The sequence below is a fragment of the Paroedura picta genome, chromosome 7 (genome assembly GCF_049243985.1).
Source record: "Paroedura picta isolate Pp20150507F chromosome 7, Ppicta_v3.0, whole genome shotgun sequence".
NCBI classification, from domain to species: domain Eukaryota; kingdom Metazoa; phylum Chordata; class Lepidosauria; order Squamata; family Gekkonidae; genus Paroedura; species Paroedura picta.
Genome location: NC_135375.1, coordinates 17,623,177 through 17,650,660, shown reverse-complemented (window position 1 = coordinate 17,650,660; position 27,484 = coordinate 17,623,177). Strand labels below are relative to the sequence as shown.

Sequence of the window (27,484 nt, the reverse complement as noted above, 5' to 3'; positions counted from 1 at the left end):
GAATCATAGAATCATAGAGTTGGAAGGGGCCATTCAGGCCATCTAGTCCAACCCCCTGCTCTACGCAGGATCAGCCCAAAGCATACTAAAGTATCCAAGAAAAGTGTGTATCCAACCTTTGCTTGAACACTGCCAGTGAGGGGGAGCTCACCACCTCCTTAGGCAGCCTATTCCACTGCTGAACTACTCTGACTGTGAAAACTTTTTCCTGATATCTAGCCTATATCGTTGTACTTGAAGTTTAAACCCATTACTGCGTGTCCTCTCCTCTGCAGCCAGCAGAAACAGCATCCTGCCCTCCTCCAAGTGACAACCTTTCAAATACTTAAAGAGGGCTATCATGTCCCCTCTCAACCTCCTTTTCTCCAGGCTGAACATTCCCAAGTCCCTCAACCTATCTTCATAGGGCTTAACCTTTAAGGTGCTACTGAACTCTTGTTCTTTTCTGCTGTGCGAATGACGTGTGAGATCTGCGTCCTTCAGAACCTCACAAAGGCTGGAAGGCATACATTGCAACCAAAACAGGAAGAAAATACCTGGATCAGGCCTACTGCATGTCCCTTATGACCTTACCTCACTATCCAGACTCCTGATTATCCCCATGTTTTTGCTCATTTTCCCATTTAATTGAATAAAGGCACTGGAGCACGAGTCCACCACGCCTGCAAAGTTCTTAATTACTCTGCAGATTGTCTAACCATGTTCTGATCCCCGGATAGCTTATCTGGAGACTATTGTGTTCCCCCAGACATCCCAAATGCTAGAATCAGCAGTGTGTGTGAATGAGATATTGGGGGTACTGAGCACACAGTATGATGCGAAGGTAAAGGAAGCGAGTGATGTTTTGGGGGTATATCGATGGAGGCATCACATCAAAAATACCAAGATGTCATAGTCCCACTCTGTTCAAGGCAGCCTTTTTTAAACCTTTTGACTGTGCAGGTGCCCCCCCAAAAAAATAATTTTTCAGGTTTCGAGAAGCCCAGGAAGTGATGTCAGCTGGCCACGCCTCCCTGACACCCCCCCCAAGTGTCATATCACAGGAAGTGATATCACCACTTGTGTTAACAGGCAGGCTTGGGGAGAACTGTGGGAGGGAGAGACAAGAGGTGGTTTAAGGTGGGAGTAGGCTCCTCATCCTCCCAGGAGCAGAAGCCACAAAAGATCTCACTCATATTCGGGGAAGAGGCAGAGCAGTGGAGGCAGCCAGTTCCCAAGCTTGTGCCTGAGACCGTTAAAGCAGGAGGGGAAAGCTGTTGACCTCTTCTGGAGATCTCAAGGATCCTTCGGGGTCCTTGGACCCCTAGCTGGGGATTCCTGCTTTAAGGATTTGAAAGGTTATTACCTGGAGGAGAACAGGGAGCAGTTCCTGTTAGCAGCAGAAAATAGGAGCCACAGTAATGGGTTTACCCATGTAGAACAGTATAGGCTAGATATCAGGGGTGGAATGGGCTGCCCAAGGAGGTGGGGAGCTCCCCCTCACTGGAGGTCTTCAAGCAGCGTCTGGACAGAGACTTATCCTGGATGCTTTGGGCTGATCTTGCATTGAGCAGGGTGTGGGACTAGATGGCCTCTATGGCCCTTTCCAACTCTGTGATTTTTATCTAATTGCAGTGCCGTTTCCTACTCATATCTAATTTCACATAACTAATTAATTAATATTTTATGGACCTACTTTTTAAAAGACCCGAAACTGGAATTTAGCCTTCTGCTTGATACCGGGCAGCGATTAACCCAAATTGGCAACGGACACATTTTTCACAGTACATCCTACAACCAGCAACAAGGAGAGTGTTGATTACTCATTAAAAGCAGCCTTAACAAAAAAAAAATAAAAGCAAGTCTTTGTTGTTGTTTAAAAATCCAAGATTACTGTACTACAGAGACAACAGCAAACCAGTAATTTTGTTATTATGACACAGCAAGAAAATAATCGGTATTATATACAGTCACTTACAATTTTGCCTTTTCCTGATTATAACACACAAGCAACTGGAATGGATGTTCTCTTCCCCAAGATGAGAATCTTGATCAAGAACCGAAACCCCCATCAATTTACTCTCTGCAAGCTAAGTCTTGGTTAATGGCCAAAACAGACACCAAAGAAGGCCACACCAGCCAGCAACGGAAGAGGCAGGACGGTGTAGTGGTTAGAAACAGCTTTTCTCAATTTTCTCACCGTTGAGAAATCCCTGAAACTTTCTTCAGGCTTCGAGAAACCTCAGAAGTGGTGTAATCATGCAGAATATGGTTGGGAAGCAGAGCTGTAGACATGCCCACCTGGGGCCTCTCCCTTTCCCTCCCCCTCTACGGCCCATCATTGGCCACTGGGGGGGGGGGCGCAGGCTGACATGATCATATATGTTCACATCATCCAATAAATTTTTAACAAATTTAAAAAATATATATACAAAATTAATTCCCACCCTTCAGGAAAACCTTCCAGGGCTATCAAGAAACCACAGGTTAGAGAGTAGTTAAGATTCTGAGTTCAGTAGCACATTAAAATCCAACAACATTTTTAGGGTATAGGTTTTTGAGAGCCCAATTTTCCTTCATCAGACAAGAGTAGAGTGGAAAGACAAAGAGATCTTTGGCTCTTGAAAAGCTTATATACCCCCCGAAAAAAATCTTGTTGGCATTTAAGGTACTACTGGACTCAAATCTAACTCCTCTCTGCAGACCAGCATAGCTACCCTCTGAAATTGGTTAAAGAGTGTGGATTAGGATCCAGGAGACCCCAGTTCAAACCCCTCTGCCCCAAACCATTCTGGGTGACTTTGGCCCAGTCTCTCAGCCTCACAGATCTATTGTTAAGAGCAGGGGTAGTCAACCTGTGGTCCTTCAGATGTTCATGGACTACAATCCCCATGAGCCCCTGCCAGCAAACACTGGCAGGGGTTCGTGGGAATTGTAGTCCATGAACATCTGGAGGACCACAGGTTGACTACCCCTGGTTAAGAGGACAGAATGAATGAGAGGAGGACAATGTTGTAAGCTGCTGGGAATTCCCATGGGGGAGCAATGCAGGGTATACATATAATCTGAATAAATGCGCTTACCAACAGCCTCCGAAGCCTGGATCTTCCTGGGGACTTCCAGTATTGCAGTCCCCTGGTCAGTAACCACTTTTTCCAGAGGATCTCTCAGAGAGAATTTCCGAAGAAACAAGTCAGCTCCGTCAGTTCTCCTTTGCTGGCTGCAAGTCCTAATCCCACACGCTCCGCTTTCTGTATCTCTCTTTAACCTCTGGCCTGACACACCAACTCCCTCGGGGGCGGAATTTCACACAAGGATCTCCAAATTATTGGCTCCTCCCCTCCCTACCGCAGTGCAATCACCGTAACACGTCCTCCTCTTGTGCCCCCAGTGTTTTCGAAAACACCATAACCCTTCTTCACTCGCCAAGGCTGAAAGAAAGTTACATCACTTTTGGATCTTAATCATCCTAACAGCCACGAGCTGGAGATATTTATTGTCCCAAGACCGAGAAGCTAGTTTTTATGGAGATATGCAACGTCTTTAGGCAGTTCTGCGAAACAAGTATTTCAATGTGTGTAGAAACCGGCACAGATTTTTCCACCCCTATTGTGTTCGGCAAAAATAATATCATAAATCAAGCACTAAAATGCCCTAAGTTGGCACAGATAGGGCCCTGGAAAGTCCCGAGCCTCTTTGTCTACTGAGCCATTGCCTTTATGACATGTGAAAGGTGTTGGTGTAAAATATACATTGTAAGAAAGAACAGTATGGACCAGTACATGAAACACTCCTGCAAATATGAACCGTTCTACTTATTTTATTTATTTATGTTTTAATTTATATCCCGCCACTCCCAGAGAGAGCTGGCTCACAGCGGGTCACACTAACCCCCCCAATAAAATATACAATTTGATCCCATTAAAATACCCATTAAAACCCCGCTACGGTGGTGACAATTCCAAATCCCATAGTGCTAGCCATCCTCTGGTCTCAGGCGCCAACCCACCAACTCAGCTGGTGGTAAGGACTTCCAAATTCAAGATCTTTCCTTCTCCTCTGCCAAGGGGGTATCAGTGCTTAGGAAGGCACTACAGGTCACTCAAATCTCTCTCCCGCATTATGGTATATATTTATTTATAATTATATTTACATACCACCTCTCCCAATCTAACCTGCTCGAGGCGATTCACAACATTAAAAGCAATAATGCAGAAATATACAGCAGTATAAAAATTAAGAACAGTTAAAATACATCATCTGCATCTGATAAAATTTGTTTCTGTATCCCCTCCATCTCCAGGTTAGTTTTGGGGAGGGCCCCACTTGATGGTACAGCCAATCGGTTACGGGCCCCAAGCAAAAGCCTGGTGGAAGAGCTCCGTTTTGCAGGGCCTTTGGAACTGGGGAAATTCCTGAAGGGCCCGCAGTTCTCCCGGGAGCTCATTCTAGCTATTGGGAGCCAGGACCAAATAGGCTCTGGTCCTGGTATAACACAACAAGACAGCCTGGTGCATTTTTCTAGGCCAGGGGTAGTCAAACTGCGGCCCGCCAGATGTCCATGGATTCGCTGGCAGAGGCTCATGGGAACTGTAGTCCATGGACATCTGGAGGGCCACGGTTTGACTACCCCTGCTCTAGGCATTCCGATGCAGTTCTTGAGGCTCCTTAAACACATGTGGACACACTGGCAAAACCATATAGGGGGAGGGGGAAAATCAACAGAATTGTACACATGTTTGGCAGTTAGATATGATTAGGAGTCCTAAATTTTAAAAGGTCGTAACCAGGAATTGGCAAGAGCCATTTTGACTCTGCTGAGCTAATCAGAGTAAACCGCAACGGAAGCAGAAATGTCAAAATACCAGATGTTGCTCCAGAGTTTTGACGCTTAAACTATTACAGGGGATGTTTTAAAGTTAAACAGACCCACATGTATGCTATGGGGGAATATCACCCAAATCCTTCTGATGACCACTTTCACGTTTCTATTAGCTGAAGAGGGCGACACCATGACGTTACCGGCAGTAGCACATTCTGGTCATGTTTTCAGGACAAGTATCTTTCCTCACTCTGGTGCTGGAGAAGACTCTTGCGAGTCCCTTGGACTGCAAGGCGAACAAACCGGTCAGTCCTAGAGGAGATCAGCCCTGACTGCTCCTTAGAAGGCCAGATCCTGAAGATGAAACTCAAATCCTTTGGCCACCTCATGAGAAGGAAGGACTCCCTGGAGAAGAGCCTAATGCTGGGAGCGATCGAGGGCAAAAGAAGAAGGGGACGACAGAGAATGAGGTGGATGGATGGAGTCACTGAAGCAGTCGGTGCAAACTTAAATGGACTCCGGGGAATGGTAGAGGACAGGAAGGCCTGGAGGATCATTGTCCATGGGGACGCGATGGGTCGGACACGACTTCGCACCTAACAACAACATCTTTCCTCATGTGTGGAAGCTAAGCTTAGTTTATCTAGACTAGACCCTTCCAAATCAACAGCTTTAGACTGGTATGACTCCAATTAAGACTGCCTTGGTGGAAAGGTGTGGAGTGAATCCAACTTAAGAGGAAGGGCTGTGGCTCAGCAGCTGGGCATCTGCTTGACATGCAGAAGGCCCCAGGGACAATCCCAGGCATCTCCAGTTCAAAAGGACCAGGCAGAAGGTGGCATGAGAGACCCAATCTTGAAACCCCAGAGAGCTCCTGGCCGTCAGGGTGCACAAAACTGACTTTAATGGTCCAAGACTGCTTCAGTAAAAGGCAGCTTCATGTGTGTTCATGTGCTCAGAAGCAAGTCCCGTTTTACTCTATTGGGGTTACTCCCAGGAAAGTGTTCACAGGATCTCACAATGTAGATGGGCAGAATATACATAGCTGCACCTTTCTTCTGGCACAGAAATGCCTCCAAAGTCGTCCCCCCACCCCCAAGCAAAAAAACTGACAAAAGCCACTGCCCCTATTTCTGTCTCATCTCTCTACAGCCCCATCTTTTTGCCCTTTGCATTGCTCTTCCCCCCAAACAGATACAATTTCCTTTCTTAGTTGACAGAGGGAAGAAGAGAGGGATGTAGACAAACTGGAGTGTGTCCAGAGGAGGGCAACAAAGATGGTGAGGGGTTTGGGGACCAAGACGTATGAGGAAAGGTTGGGGGAGCTTGGTCTGTTTAGCCTGGAGAGGAGACAACTGAGAGGGGATTTGATAGCCATCTTCAGGTATTCAAAAGGATGCCATGTAGAGAAGTGGTTCCTAACCCCCGGTCCGGGGACCGGGACCGGTCCGTGGATCAGTTGGTACCGGGCCGTGGCTCCTCCTCGTCATCCTCCCCAGCTGCTGCCTCAGGGGCTGCCCTGCCACTCTGACGCTGGCTCACCTTTGGTGCTCTCCAGCGGCTGCCATGGCTGGGGCTCCCCCTCAGCGTGGCACTGTGCAGCTGCTGCTGGCAGCGCCCCCCAGCGGGTGGTGGGAAGTCAGGGATGCCGGCAGGAATGCAAGTGGAGCAGGGGCAAAAGACTCCCCCCCCCCCGGGCCTCAGTAAAATTGTCAAGCGTTGACCGGTCCCCGGTGATAAAAAGGTTGGGGACCACTGATGTAGAGGATGGAGCAGAATTGTTCTCTTGCCCTGGAGGGACGGACCAGAACCAATGGGATAAAATTAATTCAAAAGAAATTCTGTCTAAACGTCAGGAAGAAGTTCCTAACAGTTAGAGCAGTTCCTCAGTGGAACAGGCTTCCTTGGGAGGTGGTGGGTTCTCCATCTTTGGAAATGTTTAAACAGAGGCTGGACAGCCATCTGACGGAGAGGCTGATTTCTGTGAAGGCTCAAGGGGGTGGCCGCTTACAGTGGATGATTGATAGGGTTGTGAGTGTCCTGCATAGTGCAGGGGGTTGGACTAGATGACCCAGGAGGTCCCTTCCAACTCTATGATTCTTATATCCTATTTTTCTCATAGCAACATTGCCGGAGGTTTTCACTCCCACAAAACCCTCCCAGTAAGTGACACACTGAAGATATACATAGGAGGACCTGGTTCCATTTGACCAGAAACACAGAGGGATGGGCATCAACTCTACCACCCCACCTTGAAATTCAGGAAGACAAAGGGCACTGCAGAAACAGGCATTCTCACAGCTCTCTTTTCACTGTTTGGGGCCTGGGCATGGTTCCACTAAAAAGCAGAAATGGAGCAGCGGACAATGAATATTTGGAATGGATCCAAGAAGGCCTCTAGTAGTCAGAAGGAGAGGAGGGCTACAGATTGCTTCACTGTGCTGCCAGTGTTACGTCATGCAGGGCTATTTGGGCTACGCTCACAGCGGGGTCTGGACGTTACTAATCAGGGGCAGATTATCAAGCAACGTTTTCTGCTTGTGCTGTAGTCAGGAATACTCTGATGCGCCAACAGCAGAACTTTGCATCTGCCAAATATCTCTGTGAGTGCTTAGGCTAGGTTGCATAACAAAGAAACCAAGAGCTACTGTAAACCAGCAGAACACATGTTAAACAAATGACCAAGCCCGGTGGTAGAGGTTTCCAGCAAGTGATTACAAGATACTGGTAGCTCCTCAGTAGCAGGTTGTGATTGATGAACCTGGACAACATGAGGGGCCGTCTGATGGGAAAGCACAGAGCTGCCAAATCCCAATGGGTGCAGGGAGTGCCCCGCTGCCAGCTATGTTCTATGATCCACTGCAGCTATGAGCAGCGCCAGGAGAAACATTAATGGGAAAACAGCAGCCTTGTGTATTTACTGGAAGTGGATGCAGGAAGTGACAAAGGGCAGCTCTAGGAATCACTGAATACTCCATGGTTTTACCATGGAGTTTCTGTTGATTCCTAGAGCTACCCGTGTCACTTCTTGTGTATAGTTCCAATAGTGAAGTTACATTTTATTTCATGAAGCCATAAGCCATTACAATATAAAAAGAGTTTTTAAAAAGATTTAAAACATTCCAAATCAGGGATATCCAGTTCCAATAAGTACATGAAGCTGCATTCTGCCCCCCAGGAAAGAGTCTCCCCCCCCCTAACAGCACTCAGCAGCTGATGGAGCCAAAGTGCATCTGGTGAACTACTGGTCTTTGAATTGGTCAGTCAGGTCCTGAATAGCCGGTGGGGTCAGGGCACACCTGGCCGGCTACAGAGTTGTTTGACCAGAAATGGCTCAAGATATTTTTCAATAATGAGATTTATTTTATTTATTATTTTGATTTATATACCACCGCATTTATTCAGCGGTTCGCAGAATAAAATATAAAAATACAATAAACCCCCATAAAACCCCAATTTACAATAAAACAAGCAAGTGGTCAAAAACACAAATAATCTATCCCATCCCACCTCGTTCGGACGGTTCGGATGGATCAGACGGAGGAAATACTCTCATGCGTGTAAAAGTTGGACAATGAAGAAAGCTAACAGGAAGATTCTTTTGAAATCTGGTTTTGGAGGAGAGTTTTACAGATTCTGCAGGCTGCCAAAGAAACCCACAAATCAGTATGTTCTAGATCCAATCAAGCCTGAACTCTCCCCTAGAAGCTAAAATGACGAAGCTGAGGCTATCCTACTTTGACCATATTGTGAGAAGACCAGAGTCACTGGAGCAGACAGTAATGCAAGGAAACATCAAAGGCAGCAAGAAAGAGGAAGACCCAACAGGAGATGGATCGATGCAATCAAGGAAGCCACTGTGTTTGCAAGACCTGAGCAAAGCTGTTATCAAGAGGACGTTGTGGAGGCTATTAATTCATAGGGTCACCATAAGCTGAAGTGACTTGACAGAACTTAACACACACACACACACAGCCTTTATTCAAGAAAAGGTTGACAACAAAGCACAAAATGGAATTAATCAGGTGCAGAGATCCTTTATGGTTGAGCAGGCTTTCTCAACCAGGGTTTCGTCAAACCCTGTTTCAAAAAATTATAAGTGATCTGACCATATATGGTCATGTCAACCCACCTAAAATGGCCAATGATGGACCTGGAGGAGATGGGAAGGGGAGCAGGCCCAGCCATACAAATATTGGGTACTGTTACTTCTGGTGAAGTGCCTTCTGGGGGGCGTGGCAGGGAGGTGTGGCCTGATGACATCACTTCCTGGGTTTCTTGAAGCCTGAAGTATGTTTCAGGGGTTTCTCAATGCTAAAGGCTGTGGTAGACCTATGCTTAATTGAATGCTCCACCAAAACACCCTGGCACCTCCAGAAACAGCACCAGTTCAGCTGCTAGTGATGTCACCCCATGGAAAGCTCTGGACGGAGCAACAGAAGAACATTTATAGACCTACCTCCCGAAGGAAACGGCTAGCGTGGGCCATGTTTTTCACCCAACAAAAAAATATCAGGACGTTACCACATGTTGTTTTTCTCCCTCGCTCAAACACACTTGCCAGCTGTAATAAAAAATTTAGAGATTAAATTGTAACAGCGTGGTTGCTGGCATTCACTTCCCGCTGCAAGTGAGGGAGAGAACCGGACTTCCCTTTCTTTTCTCTCACTTATACTTAAAACGCCGTCTCTGGCAGGCACAGCCTATAATGCTGGGTTCCACGGCCAACAAAAATAGTTTCGCCTTCTCATTTCTCAGTTTTGAAGCACATAAATAAAAACTGCAAATCCACCTCCCTCCTGATGTCTACAAACAGCCCTTCAAATCAGACTCAGCCGCAGAGCTCTTCCGGAAAATGCCACAGTCCGTGGAGACAGGAAGCAAGAAACAAGCACTACAGCTGCCCATCACATTCACAACGTGGAAGGCCACGTAAAGAGGACACAACAGTAAAATGTTGACAGTGAGATAGAGTGCCTAGATTCAGATGATTTTACCCTATAAGAAATAGCTGAAGACTCTAGGGGTTTTCAGTTTAGAAAAATAAAAATATGTAGGAAGAGCAGGTAGAAAAAGAACTTTTTGTTCCTGTCTCAAAATTGTGAGGCAACCAATAAACAAGAGATTCAGGATTTTTTTTTGGGGGGGGGGGGAGAGTACCGCACCTAGAGTCCTGTTTGCAGTTCTGGAGGCCTTACTTTGAAAAGAACGTGGACAAAATTGAGAGGGTGCAGAGGAGAGTGACAAGAATGACCCGGGAACAAACTTGAGGAGGAAATGCTGATTTTATGAACTTAGATTGTGAGTGGGTGGGCAGGAAGGGATGTGCCAGTGTTTGTCGTTTGTGCCCCTTCCTAGCATACCCAGGGAATTGCTGATCGCCACTGTGGGATGGTAGGTGAATTTCCTCCAGGCCAGGCTGGATTTTGGGCATGAAATTGGGGTCACTCTGAGTAGGCAGGTAGTTGTGTGTTCCTGCATTGTACAGGGGAGGTTGGGACCAGATTAACCTGGAGTTCCCCTTCCAATTCTATGACTTGGGAATGTTCAGCTTGGAGCAGACAAGGTAGAGAGGGGCAGGATTGCTCTCTTGAAGTATTTGAAAGGCTGTCACTTAGAGCAGGGGTAGTCAACCTGTGGTCCTCCAGATGTCCATGGACTACAATTCCCATGAGCCCCTGCCAGCAAATGCTGGCAAGGGCTCATGGGAATTGTAGTCCATGGACATCTGGAGGACCACAGGTTGACTACCCCTGACTTAGAGGAGGTGCAGGGAGTCGTTCCTGTTGGCAGCAGAGGATAGGACACACAGTAATAGGGTTAAACTATGTATAGGGTTAAACTATGTGTAGAATCGTATCGACTAGATATCAGAACCGTATCAGCTAGATATCAGGAAACAAGTAGCTCAGTAGTGGAATCAACTGCCTAAGGAGATGGGCAAGCTCCCCTCAGTGGCGGTCTTCAAGCAGCAGTTGGACAAATACTTATGGATGCTTTGGGCTGATCCTGCGTTGAGCAGGGGGTTGGACTAGATGGCCTGTATGGCCCCTTCCAGCTCTATGATTCTATGATTGTGTCCACTGTGGCTCAATGGCAGAGCATCTGTTTAATATGCTGAAGGTCATCAAACAAACTTCCAAGGGACATGGAACATGCACTAAGCAAAGAGTTACCAAAATAAATAACAATACTGCGTATCTTGCCACAAGTATATATATTAACGAACAATACAATGAGTACACAGACCAATATGAACCATCAGCATAGGCTTTAACAAGCCAATAGAAATTTACGCAACAGATAATACCGTACTAAATAATCCAGAGACAGATAACATAATGAACACAGTTTGCCAGTCAAACGTAACATAAAGATTGGCTGTTTTATCTTCTCATAAACAAAACAGCATTCAAGGAGAATTCACGCCCAACACATATTTTGCCTCACAGCAAGCTTCCTCAAGGGGCAGACCTCCCAAAACAATACCATAAATGTTACAAACGCAAAAAAAAAAAAATACCATGTTTAAATAAATCTGCAAAATGTTTTGACTCTGAGCAGAAGGTTGCAGGTTCAATCCCTGGCATCTCCATCTAAGAATTGGGTAGTAGTTGATACAGAACACCTAGGGGTAGTCAAACTGCGGCCCTCCAGATGTCCATGGACTACAATTCCCAGCAAATCTTGGCAGGGGCTCCTGAGAATTGTAGTCCATGGACATCTGGAGGGCCGCAGTTTGACTACCCCTGCCTGAGACCCTGCAGAATCAGGCAACATCATGTGTTCTTCACTCTACAAACAACTATATCCCTGAGGAATTCATCACCAGTGGATAACAGTGGCAACCACCAGCTTAGAAGATGTTCACGATTAGAACGTTATCTTGCATTTATTGTTATTACTATTGTTATCTTTATATATTATAATCAGTCAGTTTAACGTATTGTCCTGTTACGTTCTCTGGGAACTGCCCTGAGCCTTAGGGGAGGGCAGCATACAAATGTAATTAATTAAATAAGAGGGGATTGGACAGATTCATGGAGAAGAGATCCATTAGTGGCTACAAACCATGTTGAATAAAGAGACCCACTGCATGAAGACTACCATGAAAGAGAAGGTCTTTGCCACTATGACACCTTCTGATAGCAACCTGCCGCTCAATGTCTGAACCAGGATAGTGGACTCAATGGGCCACTGGTCTGCTCTTGTCTTTGCGTTCTTATGAAGGGAACAATATGTGGTTTGTTGCTGTGTAAATAAATTTGGGGGAGATCCTTAGACTGATCCCTAGGAATCGACTGTGATATATGAAATCTGCTTTGCAGGTCAAGAACAAACAAGATTTTGTTGCATCACTTTCCTGTTTTCTAGAAAGTGTGGCACAATGGCAAAGCACCTGTTTAGCATGCAGAAGAAGAAGAGTTGGTTTTTATACCCCCCTTTCACTGCCCAAAGGAGTCTCAAAGCAGCTTGCAATTGCCTTCCTTGTGAGGTAGGTGGGGCTTAGAGAGCTATGAAAGAACTGATCTAAGAGCAGCATTATAGGGCCGTGATGAGCCCAAAGTCATCCAGAGGGATGCATTTGGAGCAGGGGTAGTCAAACTACAGCCCTCCAGATGTCCATGGACTACAGTTTCCATGAGCCCCTGCCAGCAAATGCCTCAGTAAATGCTGGCAGGAGCTCATGGGAACTGTAGTCCATGGACATCTGGAGGGCCGCAGTTTGACTACCCCTGATTTGGAAGAACGGAGAAATCAAACCCTGCTCGCCAGATTAGGAGCTGCTGCTCGTAACCATTACACCAAGAAGGTCCCAGGTTCAAACCCCAGCAGCTGCAGATAAATAGACAGGTGGTAGGGGATGGGAAAGATCTCCATGTAAGAGAGTTGCTGGCAGCCACAGTGGACAATACTGAGTGAGTTGGACCAGACTCTGAGTGAGTTGGACCAGACAGAGACCTCTGCTAGGGCCTTCTGACATGAACACGCTCCGGGTTCCTGGATTCCGCTTCAAGCTCTGCAGGAACGTGAAAGCCCAAGGCCTCGGCCACTATGGAAACAAAACAACGCATCACAGGAATGTTCTCCCAGAGCCTTTCACAGTTTGCAAAGCGAAGGCATACAGGTTAAATGAACTGCTGAAAAGACTACAGACGCGTTTCAACTTACTCACGGTCCGCCACCCCAAGAGACCGTTGCTGGCGGATCACCAGATTACTGTGTACTTACTGCATACTGTTCTAGGCAAGATGGAATGAGATGTTGTCAAAAGTATGCTGCAAGAAATACCATCCTGCGGTGGAAGACACTGCCCCTTGTGTCCGTTTACGCCTACCGCAACCAGATGTGCACCTCCAAATATTGCAGGGCATTTCCTGCCTGCACCAGCTATGGCCTATGGCAGGCGTTCTCAACCAGGGTTCCGTGAAACCTTGGGGTTTCTTGACAGCCCTGGAGGGGTCCTCCCACATGGGTAGGAGTTAATTAATGTTTTATATATTTTTAAAATTGGTTAACCATTCATTCGGTGATTCGACCATATATGTGTTGGCCTGCCCTTCCCAAATGGCCAATGGAATAGAGATAGGAGGGGCCCGGGTGGGCGTGTCCACAGCTCTGCTTCCAAACCATATTCTACATGATCACACATCTGGGGTTTCTCAAAGCCTGAAGAATGTTTCTCAACGGTAAAAAAGTTGAGAAAGACTGGCCAATGATATGGGTCCAAAATGCATGGCATACCGTTATCAGGATTGTAAACTGAACTGTGTGGGCTGGAACAGTGTGCTTGGGAGGGGCTCAGTGGAAGAACCTCTGCCTTGATTGATTCAAACCCCAGCAAATCCAGATAAAGGGGACCACGCAACGGGAAAGGCCTCAGCCCAAGACCCTGGAGCACCATTCCTGACACTGATGGACTGCTTGTCTCAATCAGCAGAAGGCTGCTTCATGGGTGAGCCGGATTTATAAGAGTTGCGTTCTACTTGGAGCTGCTGCTCTCAGTCTTATAACCCCTGCTTCCACCCGCAGAGGTAGCAAAGATTGCACATGGAATAAGAGCCTACAGAAGCCATCAAATCCCGGGCTCATCTCCTCTGCATTGTGGTTTTGCAAGCACGCCCACCGACACCCTGCCACGGCCTTGTGCATGATAATGTTTCATCCAAAAAAGAAAAAAAAGCCACCGTATTCTGGGAATCATAAACCGAGCGACTTCCACACCCCGCCTACACACACGCAAGCTTTCAATCTGGCCAGGACGAAACAGCTCAGCTGCTAGAACCGCAATGAACATTAAGCCAATCGCTGAAATGTGCGCCTTGAATGCGTCTGTCTGCCAGGACTCTCATTACGGCAATTTTAGTGCTGATAAAATCATCTTTTTTTGGACATGATCTGGTCTTTTCAGAGGACAGGCAGTATCGGCGCATACTATTGACCCATCAAACTGCCTGTCCTTCAAGGAGTATCCAGATTACATATCCAGGGGGCATTGCATTTTCACAACCACTCAGGTCACTCAGTCTGCTTTTTGATGACCGGGGATCTGAATTCGGTCTTCTAGCCCCTGTATTAGGGTTCCCCAACGTGGCTCCCAACAGTGTTTCCCTCGGTATGCTCCAAGCCTTTCAGAAACCAGGCTGGGCCACTGCAAGGAAGGGCTCGGTATTGGCTGCTCTCATTCCAATGAAATGGGCTTCCATGGCTGCCACAAGAACTGTAGATACTGGAGAATCAGGGAGACTGTTAAGAAGAAGAGTTGGTTCTTATATGCTGCTTTTCTCTACCCGAAGGAGTCTCAAAGCGGCTTACAGTCGCCTTCCCTTTCCTCTCCCCACAACAGACACCCTGTGAGGTGGGTGAGGCTGAGAGAGCCCTGATATTACTGAAGAAGAAGAGTTGGTTCTTATATGCTGCTTTTCTCTACCCAAAGGAGTCTCAGAGTGGCTTAGAATCACCTTCCCTTTCCTCTCCCCACAACAGGCACCCTGTGAGGTAGGTGGGACTGAGAGAGTTCTGAAAGAACTGTGACTGGCCCAAGGTCACCCAGCTAGCTGCATGTGGAGGAGTTGGAAATCAAACCCGATTCTCCAGATCAGAGGCTGCAGTTCTTAACCACTATATCATGCTGGAGGTGGTTACGGCATTTGTTTCTGGCTTTTATAGCAGCCGGTTTGGGGGGGGGGGGATATTCACCATCCCCTATAAAATTCCAAAGCTGTCCACAGGCTCAAAAGGGATGAGGAGCCCTGCACTACACTGAGTAGCCAGCAAGTTACTGCTCATAACAGAGAGAGGAGGAGGGAGGAAGACTTCAGCATAACTACTGTACTAACTGCAGAAGGACCTTAGTAGATATGTCCGGGGGGGGGGGGGAGAAAAACTGTATTTTTTTAGGTTCAGGTATAATGGACTCCCCAAAATATTGTTATCTGCTGATATTCATGAATATCAATACCGGTATTAGTATTCGGCAAACTTCAGGAATAAAGAATATTTTTGGCTCCCTTATATCCTATGGAGCAATTACACTCAATGTCACGTCTAGGCAGAGTCTATTCAGTGGTTTGGTGGAGGAAGGGTTTGAACTACAGGTTCCAAATTTGGTTCATAGTTTCTGGGCCCTCTCCTCAAAAGAACCCCCAGGTGTCAAAATGATTGGACCAGGGGGCCCAATTATATGTTCACCCAAAGAAGACGCCCCTATAATCTACTGTTTCCACACATACAGAAATAGACTAGAGTTGCAGGATACCTCCTAGCAACCAGCAAGGGATGGGGAGACTTATAAGGAGGAAAAGGCCTCATTTCTGGTGTTGCATAGAAAAAGACGTCATCAAGTCAGTGATGTTCAAGTGACACTCTGGTACTTGGGACAAAACTCTATGGCAGAACTGGCTTCTACCATAGAGTTTTTGCCCAAATATCAAAGTGTCGCCCAGAGGACACTGGTGTGATGGCATCACTTCCCATAAAACACCGGGGAGAAGGCTTAATCTTTGTACCCCGCCCCGCCCGTTGGCCACTTGATCAGCAGCTGGGGATATGGCCTGGCAGTGGGGACCCCCCACCTAATATGTCAACCCTCACTGACACTTTATTTTTGGCCCAGAATACACAAACATGGCAACCCAGGATGTGTTAACCAACAGAGACCTCCGACTCTGAAGACTGCATCCAGGGGTGGCCAAACTGTGGCTCTCCATATGCCCTTGCTGACAGGGGCTCATGGGAAATGTAGTCCATGGACATCTGGAGAGCCAGTTTGGCCACCCTTGGTACATCTGAAAAACCTTGTCTCTAAGGTGCTACAGGATTCCAATCTCATTCTTCCGATGCAGAGAGGCACTGAATAATTTTTCTTCATCCTTGCAGCCCCAGCAACCAGACCCCAAATACAAGTTCGGCGCAGATAAGAAAACAGGTCCCAAGCTGTCTTCCACTATCATCCGTGCCTCCTCCCTCACCTAGGCCTGTGGCTTCACCTTTGCCATCTCCACCCCTGTCCCGGACAAATGCCAGATTCCAGCCGGGCAGCCATGTCCGTCTGTTGCAGCAGAACAACGAGTTTTTGTGACTGTTGTTTGCCTTTCAAGCACACACAAGTCTTTGCTGTTCCTAGGAAGGGCAGTGTACACCTATTGTACAGAGCTAGCCAAGCAAAGTCCGATAAGAAAGGGAGTCTGTTGCGGCCAGTACCAATTTGACTCCTGGCACATGCTCCAAAATGTAAACGCATCCAATTTCTTCTGGAAAAATACTGAGAAATCCGTAGTCCCCAAAAGCTCACCTGTAAACTACCGCTGGTTCAACCTGCCTTTTCTTCACACAAAATAGATTTAGTTGGAAATTTATACCTCACTTTTTCTCCCCGTAGAGACACTAAGCTGCATACAACATTGTTTTCCCCTCCTCTGTTTCGATGTTTTGACACCAGCTGCTTCAGGGTCATTGTTTGGGTGGAAAGGCAGCATAAAAATATATTTAAAATAAACCAAATAAGCAACATATGGTAGGTTAGGTGGATATGCTGGAACGAGCCAAAGGTCGCTCATCAATCTTTCACGGCAGAGTGAGGATTTGAACCTGCACCTCCTGATCTATTTCAACACCACTACACCACACTGACACCCAAGTTTCCTTGGAGGTTAGTAGGACTTCCTAGGTGGTGAAATCTCCAATAGTGGTTGAGGTGTCCTCTACACAGCACAGCCTTCAAAGATTCACAGGTGGATTGTAAGGTCTCTATCTATAGGCCTGGCGAGAATCCTGAAGCTCCCTGCAGCGCATGGGGATTCTATTTCAGATGCGCAGGTTCCTCCTCAGGCAAAACAAACGTGGCAAGGCTTCACCTGATGACAGGAAGAGTGAAAAACCACACGTTTACATCACCGGGCTTTCCCTGAAGAGAAGCCCATGAATTCACCTCAGCTGTATGTCCTTCACACCTTGTCTGGGTGTTTTTGCTTTGGCTCGACAATCAAGAAGTGGAATGTGGCAGAAACACTTTGGAATGTCTTGTTTATACACAAGTAGGATTAAGAAATGGTTCTCCGAGGGAGGTTCTTATCTCAGAAAACACACCCTTATCAACAGGAGCAAAGAATTCTGGGTCTCTAACAGGGAAACCCTGAGGAGAATTACAGCCTTCCAAATCCATGAGCTTAGGAGGGTGTAACTTTGCTCAGGACGACATTGCTAGGAACTTGAGGCACCACCCACCTTGCCACAGCAGAGAAAAAACTGTTCTGCTTCTGCTGGTCACCAGTTTTCCAAACGAAAAATATTGGAACTCACATCTATCTGGTGAAAGACAGTGCGGTGCTGCGGTTAGAGCAGTGGACTCTAATCTGGGGAACCGGGTTTGGTGCCTCACTCCTCCTCCACATCGTGAAGATGCATCATGAAGATATCTAACTGATCCCAAAGGACTTAGGAACTCTGTTATTCCAGCAAGGCATTTTTTGTTGGTGACTAACATCTTCATTATTATACCACATATTTGCTGGATACCGTCATGATGCCATTGACTGATTTCCTGCTCTCCTTTTTCTTGGATGATCCCCATCTCATTGTCTGAGGAACCATGCATGCACACAAAAGCTCACACCTAGAAGAAAACTTGGTTGGGCTTAATAGTGGTCCTGGACTCAAATTTTGTCCAGCTTAGCTTTATTCACTGCTCGGTTATGTATGCAACTTTGTTCTAATCAGCCACTCCTAGCAACCCCCCCACACCTCTATGTAAAATTTAAGGAAATCTGTTCCCACCTGAAGGAGGGTACGTCTGGACATATCCCGTTTCTGCTCATGCGTTGTGCTTTGTTGACCTTTGGGCTGACATCGGATGTGTGTTTGTTAACTCCTGCATTTATATGCTGCTTTAAGGCAATTCACAGGTCTCGAGTACTGCCTTAGTCCAATCTCAGCTATTTACTCTTAGGCATCTTCACTCTAACCTGCCCTTCCTTAACACCCCCTTCCCAACGAACTGCCCTCTCTCTACCTATATGTAACGATTGAGGATATTCCACTTCACTGTATCAGAGTCAGAGTCCCTTTATTGGCATAACATAGTTAACAAAAGAGGATTTTAAGTAGACGGTTGGATAAAGAAACAGGATGTAAACAAAAAACAGTAAGAAGAAGAAGAGTTGGTTCTTATATGCCGCTTTTCCCTACCCGAAGGAGGCTCAAAGCGGCTTACAGTCGCCTTCCCATTCCTCTCCCCACAACAGACACCCTGTGGGGTGGGTGAGGCTGAGAGAGCCCTGATATCACTGCTCGGTCAGAACAGTTTTATCAGTGCCGTGGCGAGCCCAAGGTCACCCAGCTGGCTGCATGTGGGGGGAGCGCAGAATCGAACCCGGCATGCCAGATTAGAAGTCCGCACTCCTAACCACTACACCAAACTAGCTCTCTGTAGCTGTTATTTAAAAAGGTTGGATCCCTGTCATCCAATATGACATTTATCCAGTGTTTCTCATCTGCAAAGAAACATTTTGATTTCATCAAGTAGTTACCTAAGGAGTGGCAAAATTGTGCAAACCTGGGCCGTTCTGCAAGTACGTGAGATAACATATTTGGTGCATTACGGTGTACCTGACAAAGCATGCATGCTGCTCTTAAAGATGCCACTGAACTCTGCTTCAGAGGACCACAGCGACCCACCTGAATCTTCTTTTTGTGTTAGTTAATAATCCTTTATTAGGGAATGGCATCTACAAGATCTCAAAAACAAGGTCTCAAAATGAGTAATAAACATGCATTTAGTATGCTGGTGTAAGGCTGGCCAAGGTTTGCCAAAGGGTTAGTAGCAGCTGTTTGTGATGGAGCTCTTTGTATTCTCCCCAGCTGCAACTGAATGGGAGGAAAACATAGGAATGTAGGGGGTTGCCCATTCTGTCTGCACAATTATTGTACCTACTGCTTCCGGTGTATAATTCTACCATACGATAAATGCTGTTCACCTCCGTCATTTCCCTTTCTATAACGCAACTTTAAGAAGGCCTTCAACCCTGACATGGGCTACTTTGATCTTGTCAAATCTTGGAAGTTAGCAGAGATGGCTCTGGTTAGTATTTGACCAAGTGACCACTGAAGGAAGCCCAAGGTCTAAATACTGGAGAAGGCAACGTCAAGCTACCTCTCAGGATCTTTTGCTGAAAACCTTACTTTTATTTATTTTATTATTTATTATTATTATACTTATATACTGTGAACCACAGCCGATTCGGGGTGGTTCATTTTCTCAGTCAGGATTTCCTGAAACCCTGGGGTTTTTTGACGGCCCTGGAAGGGTTTCCTGAATGGGTGGGAATTAATTTTTAATAGATAGTTTCAAACTTTGTAAACTTTTATCGGGTGATATGACCCTATATGGTCATGCTGAACCACCACCACCACCCCGGCCAATAATGGGCCGGGAGGGGGAGAGGGCATGTCCACAGCTCTGCTTCCCAACCATATTCTGCTCAATTGCACCACTTCTGGGGGTTCTCGGAGCCTGAAGGATGTAGCTGGAGATCCCTGAGCCAATTCAGGTTCTTTCCCTCTTCCCACCCCATTGCCAAACTAGAAACCGCTTGTTTGCCATCTCCCAAGTGGTACAATTAAGAAGCCATTCCAGATCTAACCAGGAAAAGTCCTCCTATCTCTTGAGGTTCCCCAAAACAAACGAACTCGAAATGTGTGAAAGCCACGTTTTCCCCACAGGCTTCTCTGAAGGAACGGAGCCACCATCTCAACTGCAGTTCCATAAAACTACCTACTGAAAAGAGCAGCTGCCCAGATGTTGCTCATTCCAATCTTCTTTCTCTTCTAGGTTGGCAGCTAGGTGAAGTCACTGACTTGTACCTGGCGTAAACAAGCTTTCGGCAAAAATAGTTTTACCTGAAATTCTATGGTTGTGTAAATCCTGGAGTGACGCTAAGTGTCATGATGCAATTTCAGGCTTTTGTTGTTGGAAGTGACATTGCACAGTGAGGTGATGCTGGTGTACATGCCCCCAAATGTTTTGGATGGGGGGAAATTCCAGGAAATGCCTGGCAATTGGTTCCGGGACGGACCAGAACCAATGGGATGAAATGAATCCAAAAGAAATTCCATCTAAACATCAGGAAGAATTTCCTGACAGAGTGGTTTCTCAGTGGAACAGGCTTCCTCGGGACATGATGGGTTCTCCATCTTTGGAAATTTTTAAACAGAGGCTGGATAGCCATCTGACGGAAAGGCTGATTCTGTGAAGGCTCAAGGGGGTGGCAGGTTACAGTGGATGAGCGATAGGGATGTGAGTGTCCTGTATAGTGCAGGGGGTTGGACTAGATGACCCAGGAGGTCCCTTCCAACTCTATGATTCAATCCTAAATATGCCATATTTTTCAGTCTCACAATATACCCCTGGCTTGGGAGCTCTCCCAGAGCCAATGTGATAGAGCAGTTAAGAGTTTCAAATTAGGATTTGGCAAAACCAGGTTTCCATCCCAGCTCTGGCAGGAAAGCTTGCTGAGACCTTGGGCCTGTCACTCACACCCAACCTAGCCTACCTCACAGGGTCATTGTTGTGAGGACAACATGGAGGAGAAGAGAACTACATGAGCCACCCTGGGTTCCCAGCAAGGAGAGAGGCCGACTACAAAGGAAGTAAATATACAGACCCTTCCTGAGATGTGCTGCATATTAAACATCTGTACTGTGCTTTAAGAGGACAAAGTGTTTCACAAACATTATTGTGTAACCATCATTAAGTGTGATTTTACAATGGTTGTATATGTTTAAATGCCGCCCGTGAACGACTCTGAGCCTGCAGACAGGGAGGAGCAGTCTATAAAGCTAACAATAAAACAAGTAAATAATGTAAATATATAGGTCAACAAGTAATTGCTCCTTATCGCTATTCATATTCAGAGTGGCTTCCTGAAGGTATCCATGGCAGAGGCAAGATTCGAACCGAGGGCTTCCCAAGCCTTAAGTCACGATACTGTCCATGCTCGGTTTTTGGCCATGCTCCAGCTCCATTTGTTCTTTTAATCTACTGCTGTTTTCATTACAGCTAATAATGAAAGTCACAGAATCTGGAACAGCTAATAAAAAAGTCACAGAATCTGGCCGAGGCCTTACAATGGGATTCTCAGGTACAGCAGCAACACCTGAAGCTAACTTGGCCCAAGGGACACGAGACATAAGAAGCTGATGAAAGGAATTTATGCACAGAGCAAGGCTCCAGAGGCAGAAGAGCACAGAGTGGAATTTTATGTAAGCAAAAAAGCTCTGGCTGAGTTTCACATCTGTCTTCAAGGGACTGGGGAAGGGGGAGGAGACCAAGTTTCTCCAGTCTCGTGCTAGCTGGCTGCAATTTCAGGAGCTTGAAAGGTTTGCACTTTGACAGCCTGCACGCTGGAGCTGAAAATGCAGCAGCATGGAGTCTTTCCAAGCCCGGACAACGTTCATTGCCTGCTCTCTAGGAAGGAAGTTCTGCACAACTGGAGAACAATCCTAAACAAATCTATACCAAATCTTATTCACATCTAGGTAATGGGGCTTGGTTCCTGGAATGCACGATTAGGGTTGTACTGTTTGACCGAGCACACCTGCAGCAGCTCAGGGGGAGAATAAGAAGTTTTTACCACTTTTGTTTCGGCCCCTGAAATGCTTTCTGTCACCACAGCAAGCACAATTTGTTCCCCACTGTTTTGCTCACACGGAAGTTGAAAAATAACAAGCAATCAGTTACCGACGTCTCTCAAAAATGTTTATCTACAATTCTACTAGGCTCAAGCCAAGAATAGTCTATCTAAAGGGTTCTGGTCCCTAAAATAACCCAATACAAGATTTTTAAATATATTCTTAACAAGAGAGACAGACTTTAAATTCCATGCATGTTATTTGAAAATGAACTCACTCATCTCTGGGGGAAAAAAGAGCAAAATTAGCTACGCTTGTTATCAAAAACTTCGTTTTATCTACTGTTACCATGCCTCTATCCTGCCTTTCTGGTGAAGCTTAGGAAAGACCGCTAACAGTAAATAAAGGCCAGTCATAGTTTAAGCATTTGAAATTATGCTAACATTAAAACATAACCAAGCTCCAAATCATCAAAGATCATCAAAAATCATCAATCATCAAACATACCAACTGTTTAAAATACTTTTTAACCAACCCACCATTTTGTTAGTCCAATATCTACCCAAACACCAGTAAAATGTTCTCTGAAAAGAAAAAAAAAAGCTGGGGGTGGTGGTGGTTAAAAAGACAAGAATCTGTCAAACCGAGTCCAGAATGGTTCTTTTATTATACTGAAGCAGGAATTGAGAACATCAGACTACCCAAGATGACTAAAGAGCTAAAGGAAATTGGTTATATAGCAGCTGAAAGACACACCAGTATATTTTTTGAAATTCAGTCATTTAAAATAGGTCTATCTCTTTGGACTCAAGGTGCACAACAGGAAAGAGATTTCTTCAGATACATGTATCTCAGGCCATGAAGGACTTGAAGTGGTAATAGAAATTAAGTGGTAAGTCGATGCTTAAAATTCATCCTCAATGGCAGCCCCACATAAGTAGCATTCAATTTAAATTCAAATGGGTAGCCATGTTGGTCTGAAGCAGCAGAACGAAGTGTGAGTCCAGGGACTTCCTGGGTCATCTAGTCCAGTGGTCCCCAACCCCCGGTTTGGGGACCGGGACCAGTCCATAGATCAGTCAGCACCGGGCCGCAGCTCCTCCTCGTCTTCCTCCCCGGCTGCTGCCTCGGGGGCTGCCCTGCCACTCTGCCGTCGGCTCACCTTTGGTGCTCTCCAGCGGCCGCCATGGCTGGGGCTCCCCCTCGGTGTGGCACTGCGCAGCTGCTGCTGGCAGCGCCCCCAAGTGGGCAGCGGGGAGTCAGGGGTGCCGGTGAGAAAGCAAGAAGAGCAGGGGCTCAGGCAGCGGTGGTGACGTCCCTTGGCAAAAGACTACCCTCCCCCCCGGGCCTCAGTAAAATTGTAAAGCGTTGACCGGTCCCTGGTGATAAAAAGGTTGGGGACCACTGCCATAGACAGTTTTTAACGCCTCGTGGCAAAAACCCCAGAGATATATTCATTTATGCCAGTGGTTCTCAACCCCCTGCACTATACAGGAGTCCAACCCTCTGCACTATACAGGACACTCACAACCCTATCATCCACTGTAACCTGCCACCCCCTTGAATCTTCACAGAATCAGCCTCTCCGTCAGATGGCTATCCAGCTTCTGTTTTAAAAATTCCAAAGATGGAGAACTCACCACCTCCCGAGGAAGCCTGTTCCACTGAGAAGCCGCTCTGTCAGGAACTTCTTCCAGATGTGGAGATGGAATTTATTTTGAGTTAATTTCATCCCATTGGTTCTGGTCCATCCCTCCGGGGCAAGAAAGAACAACTCTGCTCCATCCTCTATATAGCATACTTGAGGATGGCTATCAGATCCCCTCTCACTCGTCTCCTCTCCAGCCTAAACAGACCAAGCTTCCCCAACCTTTCCTCATACGTCTTGGTCTCCAAACCCCTCGCCATCTTTGCTGCCCTTCTCTGGACACGCTCCAGTTTGACTACATCCCTCTTCAACTGCAGTGCCCAAAACTGGACTCCAAGTGAGGCCTAACCGGAGCAGAGCAAAGACCAAGAAAGTTTAATTGAAGGTGCAAGCTTTTGTGAACATGCACACCTGTTTCACAGTAAACTTCTTCAGAGACAAAGTTCCTGAGAAAGTGTGCATGCGCACAAAAATGTATACCTTGAATCGAACTCGGTTAGTCTTAACAATGTCATTGGACTCAGACTTCAATCTTTGCCACCTAACAGTAGCACAGATCAGTCTGACTCTAATAGGGAGGATCAAGATGGGAAAACCACCATGGCCTGAATTTGTTTCTCAAATAGCAATGGGCCACCCCCCCCCACCACCACCCAGATGTTTTTCGTGATTAGATTCCTTTTAAAACAGGAAGTTAGCCAGTCCCTTCTGGAACATGACCAACTGGTACCCACCTCCGCCATATCTGACTTGTTTCTGCTCTCTAGAACTTATTCAACTGCTGTATGCAGGGCAGAAACAGACATTCAAGTATTAAGCTTCGAGTATATTCACTTCCCGTATCACCCTCTTATCCTCTATCCATATATTACCTACCTACCATGGCCATAATAACCTGGTCCTGGTTATCCCTGACTCTAAAAGAAATTCACCTGATCTTGATTAGAGTTAGGGCCTTTTGAGGCCTGGCCCCAACCAGGTGGAAAGAGTTGCCAATTAAGATTTGGGTCCCAACAGAATTGTCATAGTTTTGCAGGGCGTCAAAACGAACTGGAAATAAACAGGCCTCCCCCTCCTTGCCCCCCCCCCGGTATTTTTTACTGCACTCTGGGTACCCTGGGGGGGGGGGGAAGAGGTGGGATTGGTTTTTAAATTGTGTTTTAACCTGACGTATTGCGGTATATTTCTGTGTGAACAGTATTTTTAATTGTTTTATTGTGTTACATATTATATGCTGTGAACTGCCCCGAGCGCACTTGCGAGGAGGGGTGGCATAATAATAATAATAATAATAGTAATAGTGATAATAATAATAGTGATAATAATAGTGATAATAATAGTGATAATAATAGTGATAATAATAGTGATAATAATAGTGATAATAGTGATAATAGTAGTAGTAGTAATAGTAATAATACTAGTAGTAGTAATAATAATAATATGCTCTTTTCAACAAAATCAGCTTCCCTAACTACACAACTGTCCAAGTGATCCTGAACCTATCAGGATAAATCCAGGGACATGTCACATGAAAAGATTCTGTCCCCCACGGTTACCAAACCTGCGAAATATCAGCATTTCAGTCTTCATACGAGTATTTGGAAACACCTTTACAAATCCGCTCCACAGTCCTGTCCTTCACAGGAAGAGCACCTCCACTGTCCAGTCCCTAACCCGAAGTATCTCCACCAGCTCTGTGACTGCATCGAACCATGAGCGGCATATGTTCTGCAGACAGCTGAGCCCGGGGAAACACCGACAGCTGTTTTGCCAATAACCAAGTCTCTCTTTTTTTTCCCCTCTCCACCAATACTACTGAAAAGGTAAGCCAGAAGGAGGCGTTCAAAGAAAGGTCTCTCAAAGTCTACTGTATTGATTAGCAAAGAGCCCCCTGAACTGGGCAATCGCTTCCATGTTTTCTGCACAAGCACAAATGGATGCAGGCGCACACTGTAGCAAGGATAACCTCTCCTACCCACTTGGCTCATGCTTCTTGCTTGCTGCCAGTTATGTTCTGGGCCTCTGGGCCGGCCTCCCCCCTCCTGGCACGCTGCTTGCTGAGCAGTGATTTAAGAAGCTTGCATCGGGGGCTCTCCGGGATCCAGCAAAGATCCTCCCTCCCCCTCTGGGGGAATAGCCAATCTGTCCCAGGGTGCATTTTTTAAAGCAAAAGCTTATAAACAGCAGACCGAAGTAACAGGACAGAGCGGGAGGAGGGGCTGCTGGTGGAGATGCTCGTATCTCATACACTTCCATCGCCAACCACTTTGCAGGCCAGTCCCCACAACCACAGCAGTGGGTGCTCCTTCCTCCCCAGGCTGGTCTCCACTTCAGAAAAGGATGGAGATGCGGGGAATTTGGCTCTCGATTCTCCGTGTCTCAAAAGCCAGACTCCGGCCTCCCGCTACCCCCATCCTTGGTCAGAAAAGAAAAAAAGACAGCAGGCGCTTCCGAACATCACGGGTCACAATCCTTCCAGGAACCTGGGTGGAGCGTCATGTTCTGAATGTGTTGTGCAGAGAGAGAGAGAGAGAGAGAAAGAGCCATGCCATTCGCTTCCCCCCCAGCGAGCCTCCCAACCAAGCCCATCCATCTTCCTGGGGCTGATGCCAACACCAGGGGGCCAATCCTCCCCCAGCCCCTCCCCGATGCCCAACTCCGTAGGAAGCATCCAGGGCCGTGCCTCTTTCTGCAGGCGAGGGCAGGAGAGGGGTCCCTCCGGCCATTCACTTGGGTGCCCCCCCAAACCCTGCTCACCTTCCCCCCACTTACCCCATCATTCCCCCTTGCGCAGCTCCCCTGGGTTCAAGCCCGGGCTTGGCACGGCAGGCAGGCAGGTAAACGGGGCGGGGTGGAAAGGACGGCCGGGGGTGAGGGCGAGACTCAGGCCCCCGGACCCAGCCCCAGCCCCGACGGAGCCCTCCCCGCCCCAAGGCGGAGGCGAGCAGCAAGAAGAAGGGGGCGCGGGAGGGAGTCTGGGCACAAAGGGGTCTGCACCGGGGCGGGGGCGGCCAGGGGCTTCCCACCTTGCCCCCCCCACACTCTGCGCCTAGCCACAGACGGAGCCCCCCGAATGACAGCGGGGGAGGCGGACAGACGGCGACTGACCTGCTCTGCAAAGCGGAACGCTCGAGAGGGACAAAGAGCCGCCCGCCCGCCCGCACAAAGAGCCCCACTTACTTCTTCCTCCGACAGCCCGTAGACCGGCTCCACCACCCCGGTCGCCATGGAGCCCGAGCCTGCGGAGAGGGCGTCCCTCGGGCCAGCAGCGGAAGGCGGCAGCGAGCAGCGGAGGCGTCCCAGGCAGCGCCGGAGCAGCAGCAGCAGCAGGAGGCGGCGACCCCCCTCCGGGGCAAGACCCGGCGCAAACGGCGCCTACAATCCAGGGGAGGAAGGCGGGGACCCCCTTCGCGCTTCGCCCCCCCCCCCCAGGAAGGAAACGACGGGGAGGCTTTGCACGGGCGCGGCTGCGGAAGCGCGTCCCTCCGGGCGGCGGCGGGGATTCGAACCTGCAGCCCCGCGGTGCCGAGCAGACGGCGTCTCTCTGCCAGCGGCGATGCCCACAGGCTGCCCCGCGCGGACTCTCGCGAGCCGCCCCTTCGGAGCCCAGCATTAGAGGGAGGGAGGGGCGGGGCAGGGGAGGTAAAGCCGCGGGCGGGACCAATTACCCGCCGCCAATCGCAATGGCTATCAGGGATGAGGGGCGGGGCTCGCCGGAAGGTAGCCGGTTAGGTTGACTTGCAGGAGTTCTCTTGCGCTCTCTCTCAACCCCGCAGCCCTCCTCTGATTTCTCTTTATTTCGGAAGCAAAGGGGGAAAGCGAGGAGGGGTCCCTGGAGGATGGTGCAAAAGAAAGACAGAAGCCCCTGGCTTGGAGGGAGGGAAGAGGGGAGAAGAGGGGGAGGAAAG

General features: G+C 47.6%; 1 protein-coding gene across 2 annotated transcripts in view; it reads right to left on the bottom strand.

Moving 5' to 3' along the window:
* Positions 1-27,197, bottom strand: part of NEDD4L (NEDD4 like E3 ubiquitin protein ligase) — a 312,252-nt gene extending 285,055 nt beyond the window's left edge. Inside the window, exon 1 of one of the 2 annotated variants that reach the window (XM_077346870.1) lies at positions 26,757-27,197. In XM_077346870.1, coding sequence (XP_077202985.1) covers positions 26,757-26,804 — 48 coding nt within the window. In that variant the 5' untranslated portion in view covers positions 26,805-27,197. Of the gene's footprint in view, positions 1-3,062; positions 3,259-26,756 lie in introns of those variants that run through there. The other variant, XM_077346875.1, reaches the window with a different exon arrangement.
* Between the last annotated feature and the right edge of the window lie 287 nt (positions 27,198-27,484).